The following is a 16145-nucleotide window of genomic DNA, read 5'->3' as shown; positions in this document are numbered from 1 at the left end:
TGAACTCCATTCACCACCACTCTTCGGACCTGGCCACGCAGCCAGTTTTTTATCCAGTGAGATTACGTCCATCCATGCCATGAGTAGTCAGGTCAGTTTCTCTGGGAGGATGCTGTAGGAAATAGTGTCAAAGGCTTTACTAAAGTCTGTCCACAGTGTTTCACTCATGCACCAAGCAGGTCTCCTTGTCATAGAAAGAGATCACATTAGTCAAGCGGGACCTGCTTCTTTTCATAAACCCATGCTGACTGGGCCTGATCGCCTGGTTGTCCTGTAAGTGCCATGTGATGGCACTCAAAGATGATCTGCTCCATAACCTTCCCCAGCGCTGAGGTGAGACTAAGAGGCCTGTAGTTCCCCAGATCCTCCTTCTGGCCCTTCTTGTAGATGAGTGTCACATTTGCTAACTTCCAGTCAACTGGGACCTCCCTGATTACCCAGGACTGCTGGTAAATTATGAAAAATGGCTTGGTGAGCACTTCTGCCAGCTCCCTCCATACCCTTGCATGGATCCCATCCGGCCCCATAGACTTGTGCGTGTCTAAGTGGTGCAGCAGGTCACTAACCATTTCCCCTGGGATTATGGGGGCTTCATTCTGCTCCCTGTCACTGTCTTCCAGCTCAGGGGGCTGGGTACACAGAGAACAACTGGTCTTACTATTAAAGGCAAAGGTGGCATGAAGTACCTCAGCCTTTTCCTCATCCTTTGTCACCATGTTTCCCCCAGCATCCAATAGAGGATGGAGATTCACCTTAGCCCTCCTTTTGTTGCTAATGTATTTATAGAAATTTTTTTCATTATCTTTAATGGCAGTACCCAGATTATGTTCTAGGTGGGCTTTGGCGCTTCTGATTTTCTCCCTGCATAACCTCACAACACCCTTGTAGTCCTCCTCAGTTGCCTGCCCCTTCCTCCAAAGGTCATAAACTCTCCTTTTCTTTCGAGTTCCAGCCAAAGCCCTCTGTTTGGCCAGATACATCTTCTTACCTGCTGGCTTGTCTTTCGGCACATGAGGACAGCCTGCTCCTGCACGTTTAAAATTTCCTTCTTAAAGCACATCCAGCCTTCCTGGATTCCTTTGCCTTTCAGGACTGCCTCCCAGGGAATTCTGTCAACCAGTCTCTGAAAAAGGCTGCCCTCTGGAAGTCCTGACCCCTCTCCTTAATTCTCCAAGAATCGAAAGCTCTGTCATTTTGTGATCACTGTGCCCGAGACAGCTTCCAGCCATCACATCACCCACAAGTCCTTCTCCATTCACAAACAAGAGGCCCAGCAGGGCACCTTCCCGAGCTGGCTCCCTCACCAGCTGTGTCAGGAAGTTCTCTTCCATGCACTCCAGGAACCTCCTGGACTGTTTCCTCTCTGCTGTGTTGTATATCCAGCAGACATCTGGTAGGTTGAAGTCCCACACAAGAACAAGGACTAGGGATTGTGAGACCTCTCCTAGCTTATAGAATATTTTCTCTGCCTCTTTATGTTGTTAAATATACAAATGTTTGTGGATTGTGCTCATCTATTTTGGATTAAATTGAATACAGTGAAAATTCTACAAAAACTGTGGGCCCTCAAAGGGTAGTTGGATTTGCCTCTCTTACTGATTATCCTTTCTGTATTACCTACTATCTAAGGGAAGGTGACTTGCTTCTGTATCTCTGCCTCTAAATTTACACACACGAGTTCTAATTTGCATGCACTTTTAAAAAGACTGTTTTATCTCTAAAGGATTTTAATAATATTTTTCAGTGCTAGTGATTAAGAAATTTATTTTTTTAATAAGGGTATTTAGCTGGACACCACCAAGCTGTTTCTTGCAAGTTAGACATTATAACTTTTGAGAAAAAGCTGATTGATTTGCTAACACTTCTTTCCTTGCTACAACAGAATGTTAAGCCTCATTAGTTTGTGAGTTTCATCAGTAACACCAAAATGAGAGCATTGGTGTCACTTTTGGGCAGACTGTGAAGTATACAAGGAGAAAGATGTGGAAATGATGGGACGTAGGGAAAAGAGCCCTGCAGTGGTACTTCTGGGACAGATAACTATTGATTTCATGTTGTTTCATAAGAAAAGGTAAATGTCACAGAACTGTGAGAAGAGCCAGTTTCCACAAAAATTCCTAAGACTTTTGAAATCATAATCATTTTAAGGTGACATCCCTGGCTCCAGTGAAGCCAATAGTGAACTTCCCGCCAAAGGTCATTTCTCATCCTGTGCCCCCACTTGGGCTCAGCTTACTTCCTTAGGCGTTATATGTCTCTTTCCTCCTATCTTCTATCTCAGGACTGCTTAACAGTCAGATAGGAACAGTGTATGTAGTTTTGATCAGTAAGCACTAGCAGAACTGCTCTTTCTCCAGTTTTAATTATTTTATTGAGTGAATTTAATGTTTTTATCTCACTTGTTTTGTCTGCATCTATATCTGACATATGCCATCTGTTTTTAAACATAAGATGACTTCTAAATCTGAGTCAAAAGCTCTAGTTACTTACTTGGCTTTGCATAAAGAAACATAGGGGGTTGGTTTGTTTAGAAGAATTGCATTTGGGAACTTAATAAACTTCCAGACTACCCAGCTAAAGAATAGGAATATCACCGTCCACAGAATATTTAAGTATATATGTATATTTAAGTGCACATGAATGCTTACATTAGTATGTATCAGAAAACCAAATGCTTTCACTGATTAATTCCCCTTTCCCCATCTTCGTTGTGTACTTGCATTCTTCCATGCAGCAGCACTTTGCACATCTGTTCATACCGAAGTATGTGATGTTCACTTGTGCTCAGCGAATAGGGGTGTGTTATTTGCCTCCCTCTAAAACCCTGAACTGAAATTTGTATCTTTCCTTCACATGCCAAGTGAATCCACCTTTGTTCATGTGTGACTGTGTTCTGTGTCACCTCTCCCACAGGCCCCTGATGTCTTCACCTAGAACACCGTGTGAATAGGCATCCATTCACACTCATGTCGTGTGTCTCCATTTAAAGGATTTTCCCTCTGTGCTTTATCATGTTCTCTGCTGAGCTGTTCTTTTGATGTGTAACTTAAAGTCACTTGAGAGAAAAGTAGGAAGCCCCCAACTGCTACTAGTTTCATCATTTACTGTGAACCAGTACTGGAAAAAATGGTCTCTGACGGTTACAATACAAGAGTACTATAAATATTTGGATGGTTTCCTTATGTAGGTCATTTGGGGGCTGATCTGCATACAGCTGTCTGGAGAAAAATAGTGATGGTGCTGCAGAAGGAGACAAGCAAAAGCAGTGAATGCTGTTACATCCCTGTAGCTAAAACAACTGATATTTGTGAAGATCTAACTGTTTAATGGACACATTGGAACATTCAGAACACAGCCACAATTTAGTAAGATCTCTAGAAAGGATTTGGGAAAAAATTGGCCCCCAATCAGTGAGGCAGGAAAACTAGTGGCAAAGGACATAGAAAGGCCGAGGTACTTAGTGGCCCTTTACCACGGCTTTTATGGGTAACTTTGTCCTCTAGTCTCCCAGGTCCCTGAGCCGAGCATCAGAGGATGTGGGAGTGAAGCACGACCTGTAGTACAGTAAGACAGACTTAGAGAGCCCTTAAACCTGTGCAGAACCTTGTGCAGAAGCTCATGGGACTAGATGGGGTGGATCAAAGGGTGCTGATGGAGCTGCTTGATGCTATTGTAAAGTCACTCTGTCATCTTCAAAAAGTCATTGGGCAGGTTCCCTAATGACCAGAAAAAGGCAAGCACTGCACCTACCTTCAAGAAAGAGGCTCCACAAGAGAACTACAAGGCAGTTAGGCTAATGTGGCTGGTAGCCATCCTGGGAAGGTTACAGAGCAGATCCTCCTGGAAGACATGTCCAAGTAGTCGAAGGACAGGAAGGTTATGGAAACAGGCAGCATGAGTTCACCCCAGGCAAATCACACCCCATCAGACTTTCAGCACAATCAACTATTATGTCCTTGTAGCCAAAGTAGTGAGACCTCTACAGTGGGTGAAAAATAGACTGTCAGGCCCCAATGGGCTGTGGTTAGTTGTTTCAAGTCCAGCTGTTGGCATGTCACTAGCTGTACCTTTCTGACTAACAGTATTCAACGTCTTTGTTAATGGTGTCGTCAAAGACATGGAATACACCCTCAGCAACTCTGTGAGTGATGCCAGCTTGGAGAATGTTAGAGTCACTGAAAAGCAGGGCCCCTGACAGGCAGGAGGATGGGTTGGCAGGAACCTCATGAGGCTGAACAAAGGCAAGTGCAGAGTCCTATACCTGGGAAGGGATAACTCCATGCAGCGGGGCAGGGTGGCACAAAAGCAGCTTTGCAGAAAGAGTCCCAGTGGATGAGAAGGTGAACATGTTTCAGCAGTATGTTGTTGTGGTGAAGAACACCAATGTCGGACTTGGCTGTGCTACAGGTGCGGCAGTGGGTTAAAGAACGTGCCTGTTCTCAAGCTGTTCAGCAGTTGTGGACTACGTTAGGAGTCCTGTGTCAGGTTTGGGGCCCAGCAATCCTGAAACGACACTGACATACCCAAGCCAGCCACCATGAGGGTGGTCAGACACTGGGATAGGGGCCCGGAGAGGCTGTGACAGCTCCATCCACAGCGGCATGCAGAACTCGGCTGCACTGAGCAACCTGACCTCGTTGGCTCTGCTCTGAGGGGGTTGCTTGGCTGGATGTCCTCCAGGTGTGCCTGCCACCCGCCCTCATCCCCGCGCTGCGGGCGAGCCAGGCTCCCTCAAGCCTCGGCTGCCTGCGAGCACGCCCTCCTCCGCAGGGGGAAGCAGAGGGGGGGGGGGACAGCACCCCCCGGGACGGCTGGCCAGGGGCCAGGGGCCCGCCGCCGCCTCCCGCCCCCTGCCGCTGCGCCGGCACCGCGGGGCGGCCGCTGACCCCGGCGGCGGCGGCGGGGCTGGGGGGTGCGCGCGGTGCCTTTAACGGCCGGGGCGCGGGGCGGGGCGCGGGGCGGTGGTGCGCGCGGGAGGGGGGGGAGCGGCCCGCCCGGAGCATGCGCCGCGCGGGGCGGCGGAGCGGAGCGCGGGGCGGCGCGGCGGGGCGGGCGGTTGGCGGCGCCGCACTTCGCCGGCAGCCGCGGCGGCAGCCAGAGAGCCCGGCCCCGGCGCTGCTGCTGCTGCCGCCGCCGCCGCCGCCGCTGCCGCCGCCGCCGCCGCTCGGGGCCGTGGTGGCGGCTGCGAAGCCCTGAGCGCCGGCGAGCCGCCCTCCCCGCCCGGTCTGCGCCTGAGGGGAGAGGCGGTGAGCGGGGAGCCGCGGCGGCGGCGGCCATGGGTAACGAGGCGAGCCTGGAAGGAGGCGAAGGGCTGGCCCCCGAAGGGGCGGCGGCGGCCGGGGATGGCGGCGGCCCCGCGGCCCCCTTGCAGCGCCTGGTCCCGGCCGGGGTGGAGGCGGACCTGAGCCAGCTGAGCGAGGAGGAGAGGAGGCAGATCGCCGCTGTCATGTCAAGGGCGCAGGGGCTGCCCAGAGGGAACCTCGCCGGCGCGGAGCCGCCTCCCATGCAAAGGCATGCACGGAAAATCTCCCTTCTCCCGCTCCTCCCTTCCCCCCTTCTCCATCTCCTCGCGGTGGGGCGGGGGGCGAGTCGCAGTACGCTCCGGGCCCGCTGCACCGGGAGCAGGCGTTGCGTTCTGTTGGCTGAGGGAGGGACGGGGGCGGCTGCACGAGTAGCGGGCGCTCGGAGGGAGCCTGCACTCTCCAGCTTTCCCCACTCCGGTGTTTTTTAATAATAACGACGGTTCCAGTGGGCTGCGCCCTCTCCCCTTCCCTCCCTTCGCACCGATCCGGAGCACGGGTAGTTTGGGTGTCTATGGGAGGGGAGAGATTTGCAGACGTCGTTTTGGTTTTCTCTGTGTGCGTGCGTGTGTGCTTTACGGGCTGGAGTGCCCCCGTAAAGCTCAGATAGTAGCCAGGGAAGTCCTCCCTAGGGCTGATGGGTTCTATAAGCTTCTCTTTCCAGAGAAAGAGATTCTTGTTGAATCTTTCAAAGCTTTGGGGCATAATGTATTTGCTAAGCCATTACTCTTAACCTCCACAACTACCATATGGCTTCACTAAATAGGCATACATTGAAAAGGTCTGTTTCAGGCTATTTTTCCCCCCTAATTTTTCTTCTCGACCACCCTCCCCCGCCCCCCCTTTTTTTTTTTTTTTTTTTTTTTTTTTTGTTGAAAGGGTAAAGAGAGGCGAAGTAATAGATGAAATTGATTGCCGCGGGTTTCAGTGTTCTGGATAGTGATGGCTTTACCTCGCTGTACATCTGCGAAGGCTAGGGTAGTTTCCTTCCCCTTTCTTCCCCTGCCCGTTAGTACATTCACTGCCCGACGGGCAACACGCCCGTCCCCCCCCCCCCCCGGCCCGGGGCCGGGTCCCTCCGCGGCGCCGGGGCCGCCCTCCCTCCCCCGCCCGCCGGCCGTGCCGCTGTCCGCGGTGCTGAACTCGCCCTTCCCGGCCCGTCACCCGGAGCCGCCGGCTGCGGGGCCGGGTGCGTGGTTCGTCCGGAAGGCGGAGGCGGAAAGGAGCCTCCTCGAGTCACTGTTCAACGCGGTGGTTGTGTATTGACCTCACCCTAGATAAATGCATATCCAGTTTATATAATATCAGGTTTATATAAGTGAATTCTAGAAGAAGAGGAGCAGGGAGGGTGGGACCAAATTCAGCCTCGGGCAAACTACTGAAGTCATTGGGATTATACCTGAGAGATGATGGTCTCCATTTTTTAAAACTGGAAATCAAATCTTCCTATTTTATGTCTTGCATAATTATTGAACAGGTATTAACACCGTATGTAAAATATAATTTTCCATTCAGTTCAGGGCTCTACCCAGTTTCTATAGGTGTTAATGGAAAAAAAAAAAAAAACAACCAAAAACAAAAACCAAACCACAAAACAAACAACCAAAACATGTTGGTTACTTCTGTGAAACTAAGCTCAGAATTCCCTTTGGTGTAACAGTCCATGAGCAAAGACACAAAGACTTTAAAAGTTCATGGTTTCATGCTAATGTTCCAGTAAAAAGTAGGATAAATGTCCTTGGAATATTTTTATAATAGGCTAAACTCATTGCAATTGGAATGTTTCTGCATTTATAAATAGCTGCTTTCCTACAAACATATTTATGATATCAGAAACTACTTTGATCTTGTTAGTGTACCATACTTTCTCTCTCCCTCTAAAGTAAAGGCACTCTATATTTGTAAATAACAGCCTTGATAACTTTTAGGCAAAGTTGACATTTTAACATTCAGTGCGATAACTTATCAAATAATTTATCTTGTGGGGTTGTAGCAGTTCCTGTCATAGCATCTTTGTGCCTTTCACAAGTAATGAGGTTACTACTTGTCTCTGCTGTTGTTTTGTGGCTTTACATGCTCCTCTTGCACACCTCTCTTTGCTATTGAGATCTACCAGGAATGATGGGAATAATTATTAAGGATCAACTTCTTCCAGACTTCAACTTAAGTAAAGAACTAGCCTGCTGAGGCTCGTATTCCTTGGCTTCAAGCTTTTTTTTCTTAGTCGGTGTGGCCAAAGAAATCAGATGTGGAAAATACCTCTTAAATGATGCTCTGCAACTGTTGTCCCCAACAACTTGCTTTCTAGCGTGGTTATGCCAGTCCAAATGTTAAGCAACTGAAATAGTGATCTGAAGTTGAATTCTGCTTCCAGTTTATATAGCCTTGCATTATGACAGTGTCCCTATTGCGTTGTCCGTTAGATTTTTTTCATGTTGTTAACTGGATTTTTCCTCTGTGATTTCCATTATAACAGTAGCTGTTATCCAGTCTTACCCGAGAGACTAATAATTATTTACTATTCTAAATGCTTTTATTTCCCTCCCAGAGTAACCCAAGTCTTAAAGTGTACAAATTCTCAGGATTGATGGTACCCTGAAGTAACAATTTTTGCAACTACAGACTTCTTACTATTAAGTAATATGTGTACCAGGAAACAGAGTTGCACCTTTACCACCATAAAACACATGCTGTAGCTTCTAGGACTCCTATAGGCTTCGAGCTTTTAAGTCTTCAAAAATGCAGTAGCTAAATAAATGTAATTAATTTTTGTGATGCATTTTAATATAAACATTTAGATCTAGAGCACCTAAAGTGACGTGCCTAAATCAAATGTACCTTTTATTTTTTTTATTTTTTTTTTTAATTTGAACATTTTACTCTGTAGGTTCCAGTCAAGAGTTTGGGATGCTTAGCAGCTATGGAAATCATTCTATCCTATTTCAGTTACCTGTCTTCAGAAAACTCATGGTTAGGAAGTTTAGCTGAAACATACACAGTCAATTTGTAAGCAAGTTCCAGTTGTTCTAGCTTCGTTGAATGACTCTGTAACTCTGTCAGTGTCCACTTACTGAGGAATTGTTCCACATCATCTGAAAGGATTAGATGACCAAGCTAAATATATGAACCATCTACTGCAGCTGTTTGTTTTTTTTTTTTCCCCCCCACTTCATGGAGTTGTTCACAATAGACAGTAACAGAAAAAAAAATCCTGCATTTTGAGAGGGAATGCTAAGAAGTCTTACTGAGTGTCACACTTCTAAAGTATGTTTATGGTGTATTTTCCAGAAGAAGTATGTATTTTTGTTAATGCCATCACTTTATTGAATTTAAAAATAAAAAAAAATAAAGTTAGCCACTAGGGGTATACGTAAGTTCAGATATATCTTGTCTGTAGATATGAAAAGATCTAACTGTCTTGGAATTGTGTAGTTACTGCGCTTCTCTTTAAAACTGTTCGTACTGATGGATGGGAAAAAGACATGCCTTTTTAAATAGGTTTTTATATTATGACATTCAAGAGCTAGACCAATAGTCTTTTTGTTAAATCTCTTCTTGACTCCAAAGTAAGCTTTGATTTGGCTGTAATGTTCATGTAAATGAATAAAGATGAGCTCTGTGAATCAAGGCCAAAGTGAGGAGAAACATAGCAGCCCAAAGGAAAGAATTAGATGAGGGAGCACTAAGTGATTTTGCTTGTTGAGTCTGGATTGAAGACTTTAAAACAGTGGTTGGTTTTTGTGATTCAAAAGGTTTAAAAATAAGAAAATTCTGGTCAAATAAAGACAAGATTTTTTTTTTTTTTTTTAGAGGATTTCTAATTCTCCAGATTACTTAAAATTGTTCAATGTTAGTTTGTAGCTGGTTGTAAAATAGTTCTAGAAAAGAAAGCTTCAGCTTCCAGCTACCTAAAAGTAAATGGAGCAAGTCCTAGCATTTGACAGAGGTAACATTTCTCGAGAAGCTTGTCTTTTCAAGGCTTTTTCTTCCACTAGTTAACCACGCTCTGTCGACATTGCTTAGAAACATTGTTATGTATAAAGGCAAGAGAAGTCTGGTCTTCAGAATACACCAGTAGCCTTGCAGAATCACCTTGGCTTATTTCCTAGATTCATGGGTTTTAATCTCATTTCAAGTCCTGATGTCTGATCAGGTGGAAATTTATAGAGCACATTATTTTGATAAAAATGAAATCTGAAGGAGAACTGTGTTCCAATAGGGATCCACAGTTACTTATTCTTGTTAATGTCCAAGTTCAATTTCTAAAAACAGTTTTAGGTTTGTGGGTTTTGTTTTCTTTTTTTTTTTTTTTTTTTTTTTTTCCTTCCACCTTCACGCAAAGGTTTGGGCATGGTAACCTGTTTCGTGACCTGAGTTTTAATGATACCATTGATCCTTTTCTTTTTTCTCCTTGTCACTCTTAGCATTGTTGAATGAAGCCTTCCAACATTTTGAACACTTGCAAACATCAATGCTGGAAGTGTACCAGACTGCCACTAATAGACTAGTTGAAACAATTTCCCTTAGTAAGCAAGGAAATTACCTCCTCAGATAAACCTAGAGTGCTTATCTAAATAACAAGAAACAGAACTGCAGGTAGACCTACATAGTTGCTGATGAGTGTATAAAATATTTCTTTTAACAAGCAAAAATGCCAAATATTTGAAGGAATTAGATTATCGTTGGGCGTTTCTGAATTATCTTTATGAATCATGGGTAAATCAATGTTCACTGATACCAATGGAAACACACCTGCTTTCTTCAGTGGGTTGCGCATTAAAGTTGTAAACTTCCCAGTATTATGGCCAATAATTTTGCAAGAATGGCGAAGGGCAGATGGAAGGCTGGAAAGCTTTTGTCCTTATTAAGCATTCCTTGTGGAAATTTCTAGTTTACAAAAAAAAAAAAAAAAAAAGCAGATATAAGATTGTGAGAAGATCCCATGTTGCAAGAATTATGAGCACAGAAATGACCAGCACTTAGCTTTGTCCTTTTACATTGCTGTTGCTAGGTATGTAATGAAAACTTCAAATATTAATAAGAAATAATAGTAAAGCCATGGTAACATTAACAGAGTAAAATATATTTTTCAATGTGTCTACTATATATAATTCTGTAGACTTCTGGTAAAACTCTTAAGCAGAATTGTGCAATTTTAAATTTATTTTTTAGTGAAGGAGTACAGCTAAATGTAATGAGTGATTGTTTATTTTGCTCATGAATGCCCAAGAAGAAGTGTCATGTCTGGAAAAATAAGATCACAGTTAGCTGGATCTCTCAAAGTGAAAACTGAAAATTTTATATTTTCAACACTGTTGTGGCACTGAAGAGAACACCTTATCTTCCAACAAAAGCACAGTGATAGCACTGAATAGAATATTTTACTACATCCTTTAGCAATACCATTCAATAAAATATTACTTCCTCCAGCTGCAGCCAAGTATAGCAACAAGTGGAATATTATGGCACATATGAAGACATGATCTTGAGTCTGGTTTCTACATTCTTAGTTTTATTTTCTCCTATATGAAAACACAGCTAAATATTATTGGTAGAGAATTAGGAAAAATCCCTACATAATGAGAGATTTTCTTTTTATTACTGGGCAATGTGAATTGTTGGATGATGCTGAGAGGAAGCTCTGTGGTAGTTCTATTTAAAAAGGAAAAAAAAACCACTTCAGGACTAGTTTTGTGAACTGGCATCTGTTTTATCTGATTGAATTTTTTTCTGATTTGTGAATAGATGGGTGGCAAAATAAGTACATTAAAAAGTGTATACTCCTTAATGTACCTGGAGTTTAGGAGTTTAAATCCCTGCTGCATATTGAATTGTAAATATTTCCAAATTTTGTACAAGTAGCCAAAACACAAGTACATGAACGTTTTGTATTGTACGGTGCTTTTCTGGTATGGCTGTGCTTTGATCTGCTAACTTTCTGGCACCTCTGTTTATTTTAGTCTTCTCTGTCTCCCTATGTTTGTACCCCAAGGGGTAGAGTGGAGAGTTAATTGTTTGGGTTTAGGTAAAATAGGAAGTTGTAGCTTTGAGTTCTTCAGAGTTCTGAAGAGAAAATTATCTGGTTAAACTTTGTTGTTGTATTAGATTATTTTCTAAATAATAAATCAGTCTATGACTGAATACTTGTATAAGCCTTTATAGAACAATAATTTTTATTTAATACTTTTTGCATGCACCTTATGTTATAAGCCTTGGTCTTGCAAACACTTATGCACCTGAGAAAATTCACAGTGTTACCAGAGCACTTTCAGGGTCACAGATACATCTTATTTTATCTCATTTTTCTAGTTGTCTGCGTTATTTTGATTTTATTACATTTTCTGTCTGCAGACATCCTGAGCTTGATACAAGCCACCATCCCAGGCAACCAGGTAAGCCTCCAGATCCAGGACCACCAAGTTTAAGTAAAAGCAGAACAGTAGATGTGCTGAAGACAGAACAACGGACACCTGGACGGAGCCCTTCTTCTATTAGTCTAAGGGAATCAAAGTCCAGGACTGATTTTAAAGAAGATCAGAAGCCAAGTATGATGCCCAGTTTTCTCTCAGAAGCCAATCCATTGAGTGCAGTTACTTCAGTTGTGAACAAATTCAATCCTTTTGATTTGATATCAGATTCAGATGCAGCCCATGAAGAAGCTGGTAGGAAACAAAAAGTTACCCCAAAAGAGCAAGGGAAACCTGAGGAGCAGAGGGGCCTTGCGAAACATCCAGCTCAACAACAGCCTCCAAAGCCAGCTGTTCAACAAGGACCTGTCAGACCTACCCCCCAGCAAACTGAGTCTTCCAAACCAGTGCCTCAGCAGCAGCCTGGGGAACCAAAGCAAGTTCAGAAACCAGGCCCTGGTCACCCAGCAGACTCTAAGCTAGAACAAGCAAAACAACCACCCCAGTCACGAGGACCACAAAGATCTCAGCCCCAACAGTCAGAACCAGCGAAGCCTGTTCAACAACAAACTCCTGCAAAACCTTCATCAGGCCCAACAAAACCATCACCACAGCAACCAGACAATGCTAGAACATCATCCCAAGCACCACCTCCCCCAAAACCATCGTCGCAGCAGCCAGGATCTGTAAAACAACCATCTCAACAGCCGGCACGGCAAGGAGGTCCTGTAAAGCCATCTTCCCAGCAAGCAGGGCCTCCAAAACAGCCTTCTCAGCAACCTGGACCTGAAAAGCCATCAGCTCAGCAAACAGGACCTGCCAAACAACCATTGCAGCCTGGACCTGGAAAGCCGCCTCCGCAGCAAACAGGACTTGTAAAACAAGTGCCGCCACAGGCAGGGCCTACAAAACCATCATCTCAGATTGCAGGGGCCGCAAAGCCTCCGGCACAACAACCAGGACTTACAAAACCAGCAGGCCAGCAGCCAGGGCCTGATAAACCCTTGCAGCAGAAGCAAGCTGGTGCAACCCAGCCCGATGAGTCCACCCAAAAGAAAACCTTCTGTCCTCTTTGCACAACCACTGAACTGCTGCTGCATGCTCCAGAAAAGGCCAATTACAACACGTGCACACAGTGTCATACTGTAGTCTGCAGCCTGTGTGGATTCAATCCGAATCCTCATATAACAGAGGTGAGTAGTTTTTAAACTGATGTTCGCTACCAGAGCACAAAATTAAGTTCTACGTTCATTATGCTGAAACATCAGATGTGTTACAATGTATCATCATGATTGCTTAAGGCCTTAATAAGTTCAGTGGAAAAAATCATGCTATTTGGGAAAATTGCTTCCAAGTAAAAGGGGGTCAAATTGGGGAAAAAAAGAAGGTAATGGTTCTCTGTTTGTACAGGGTTAGAACTGTGTTCTCATTTCTTTGTGTAAAAAGAGGAGGAACCCCAATGTGACTTTTTTGCCATTTTCCTTGATGATAAGCACTCACTGGCTACATTTATGATCTGACCACAATAGTCATGTGCTAATATATTTATAAATAAGTAAAATTTTCTGATATAAGAACAAAGCAAGTACAATATGAAAATGACTCTTCATATCCCCAGTGTGTGTTTTGGAAAAGGGTGTGGGGTGGGTTTGCTTTGTAATTGTATGAGTTTCATTAGCTGAAAGCCTGAGTCATGAGTTTTGACTTGATGATACTCAGGTTATCCCATTCTTATGGGATTCTAAGAAAGAGATCTCTGTGGACTATTTTAACCCTGATCACCATTTTTGCTGTAATTGTATAACATAGAAATGGCATAAAAAGTAATATTAGGACTTGAAATGAACTTATTCTAACTCCACGTTTGCGGTAGCGTAATTTATGTGCGTATACATATTCTTTACTTGGTCTGCATGGGAATAAGGCTTCATGTGAATGTCTGTTCTCTTTTTGAGCAACTTCTCATACATCCTGATACGCTAATTTAAAATTTGCAACATAGTTTGGGTTTGTTTTCACTACCAACACTTTCATCAATTCATAGAAATTCAAGCTTAGCAGACCTGGCACTGAAGGCTAACTAGCGATAGGGTTCCCTGCCATGACAGGGGGGTTGGAACTAGGTGATCTTTGAGGTCACTTCCAACCCAAACCGTTCTATGATTCTGTGATAAATAGCCAAAAGGGGTATTTGGGAAGCTTATTTTTGTCTTGTTTTAGTATTAGTTTAGCTGATAAGTAGTACAGACTGCTACTATGTTTTGAACCTGACAAATAATATCCTTACCTTTAAAATTGAATCAAAGAATTGCTGAGGCTGGAAGGGTCCTCTGGACATCCTGTAGTCCAGCCCTCTGCTCAAGGCAGGGTCACCTAGAGCAGGTTGCTGGTAGCCAGTTTTGAGTATCTCCAAGGATGGAGACTTCACAGCCTCTTTGTGCAACCTGTTTGCTCAGTACCACGATGATCTAAGAGCATTGCTAGCAGTTGCGTTTCTTTCCTGTGTGCATGTTTATTAGTGGTTACCTGGTAACAAACAGCAGGCTTTTTTTCATCCAGCAAGTATTTATTGATTTGTTGTTAAAATTACAAATTTAAAACTGAAAGACTAATCGCAGTAACCATTGGTAGCACATTGCATTGTTTTGGAGTGTTCTTTTCTGTTTGAGTTTAGGGAAATTCAGGGCTGAGATGGTTGTCATTAGTGCTTGGACTGGAAAAGGAGTAACCTGAACAGCCATGTGCAGAAATTTCAGAGCATCAGCAGATAGCCAGGTGCTCAAAGTTTGTATTATCAGGGACTATATGAGGAAAGGTCATAAAACATGTAATTCTGGACAGTTTGGGGGGGGAAGATGTATTTATGTATAATGGACAAGAAATGTGATGCATTGAACTTAAAAGTCAAAGAGAAAGTTTTGTAAGAAACTTTCAAGTTCTGACAGAATGTTTCTGGACCAAAATTTCTTAAATTTATTTGTGGGTGCCAAGTGGTTTATTTCTGTCTCTTGGAGTCTCCAGGTTTGTCCTCCTTTAAAAACTTCAGGTGTCCCATGGAAATAGTCCACAACTTTGGTATATTCAAATGAATTGGATTTTGAGAGAGGCTTTATGTAAGAAGATCTCAAACTATTTGGAAATTCCATGAATAATTACTGGTTTTTGAAGCGGGTACTCCATAAGTGTGAAATTCAGGACTTTAAGACAAAAAATACATCTGCATTTAAGACTAACTGATTGCATGCATATGTAAAAGCAGATTTGAATTTCATATTACACATTGAAATAAACACAGGATATGCATTTATTTCATGATGAAATAATTTCAGTAAATGAAGGTATTGGACGTCTAATTTATTCAGCTATTAGTTCCAATCTCCTGACTCCCACTCAGGCTTTTCTCATTTGCTCAGCTTTGCACTACCAGCTGTCTTGCTGAAACTTCATTGTGGGTGTCCTGCTCCAATCTGCAGTGAAGTGCGGCGAAAATCACATCTGACTTTATTGCTGAACAGTTGGAGCAGAGGAATAGAACTGCTCTAGCACATACAAAAACTTGACTTATTTTAGCAGTAAAGGTTCCCACTTGAGTTATTCTCAAACTCTTCTTCTAGTTTCCCTTTCCTTTCAATATTTAGATTATTAACAAAAGTTTCTGATTCTCCTTTACAATATTTTACACATTTTTTTCTGTCTAGTGTGAAAACCATGGTTTCTGTCTTAGCTGTCAGTTTTCTTGATTATGGTGCATCTTTTTTCTTTTGTCTTTTATTTTAAGTTCTAAAGTGCTGTTGACCAAAGGTCTTTGTCTCTTACCCGTGCAGTTACTGACTATATCTTCACCTCTTACTGTCATACTTTGACTTTTCCTGCTGTTCTTTTTGCCAAGTTTCATGATTCTATGATCCTGTGTTGTGCCTTTCCCATGCCCTTTGTAGCCACTGTTTTTTATTGCTTATGTTAAAACACATTACTGATCAGAAAGGCATAATTTAAAATTGGATGTGGAAAGAGTGAAAGGAATTTATTTAGAAAAAAAATTATGTTAACTTTTGTTCTCTAACGTTTTGCCCTGTACAGCTGTTTGAACTATCTTCTTAAGATATTCCTCTTATAAGTTTCCTACAGGATAGTTCAGTGTTCCTAACTAACACAGTGAATTTCTTTTGCAATAGAGCCTTTTCCAGTATAGATCTTTCTAAATTTCTATATTCTATGTTTCTAGCTGATTCTGGAAAGGATAGAGCAGGCTTTACAAACTGGCTCAGGAAGTAGATTGCATACATCGTAAAACTGTTATCAAAAGTGCCGATTTTTAAAATTTTTATTCATCATTTAAACCTCTATTTAAAATGCAGTAGTACATGCAGTCTGTCTGTTTTAACTCACTAGAGAACTGTGTAACTAAGAGCAGAAAGTGATACCTGTATTGCCACAA

The 16145-nt window shown here is 43.1% G+C and overlaps 1 protein-coding gene across 2 annotated transcripts in view; it reads left to right on the top strand.

The window, feature by feature from the left end:
* The first annotated feature begins 5275 nt into the window (after positions 1-5275).
* PCLO (piccolo presynaptic cytomatrix protein) overlaps positions 5276-16145 on the top strand; it is a 382319-nt gene continuing 371449 nt past the window's right edge. For both annotated transcript variants that reach the window (XM_086474501.1, XM_086474492.1), the window contains exons 1-2: positions 5276-5511; positions 11652-12900. In XM_086474501.1, coding sequence (XP_086330627.1) covers positions 5276-5511; positions 11652-12900 — 1485 coding nt within the window. The remainder of the gene's footprint in view (positions 5512-11651; positions 12901-16145) is intronic.

This window comes from Leptosomus discolor, chromosome 1, assembly GCF_034619465.1.
Source record: "Leptosomus discolor isolate bLepDis1 chromosome 1, bLepDis1.hap2, whole genome shotgun sequence".
Classification (NCBI taxonomy): Eukaryota; Metazoa; Chordata; class Aves; order Leptosomiformes; family Leptosomidae; genus Leptosomus; species Leptosomus discolor.
Note: the sequence above shows the minus strand (reverse complement) of the source record. Positions and strands in the feature narration are given on the sequence as shown.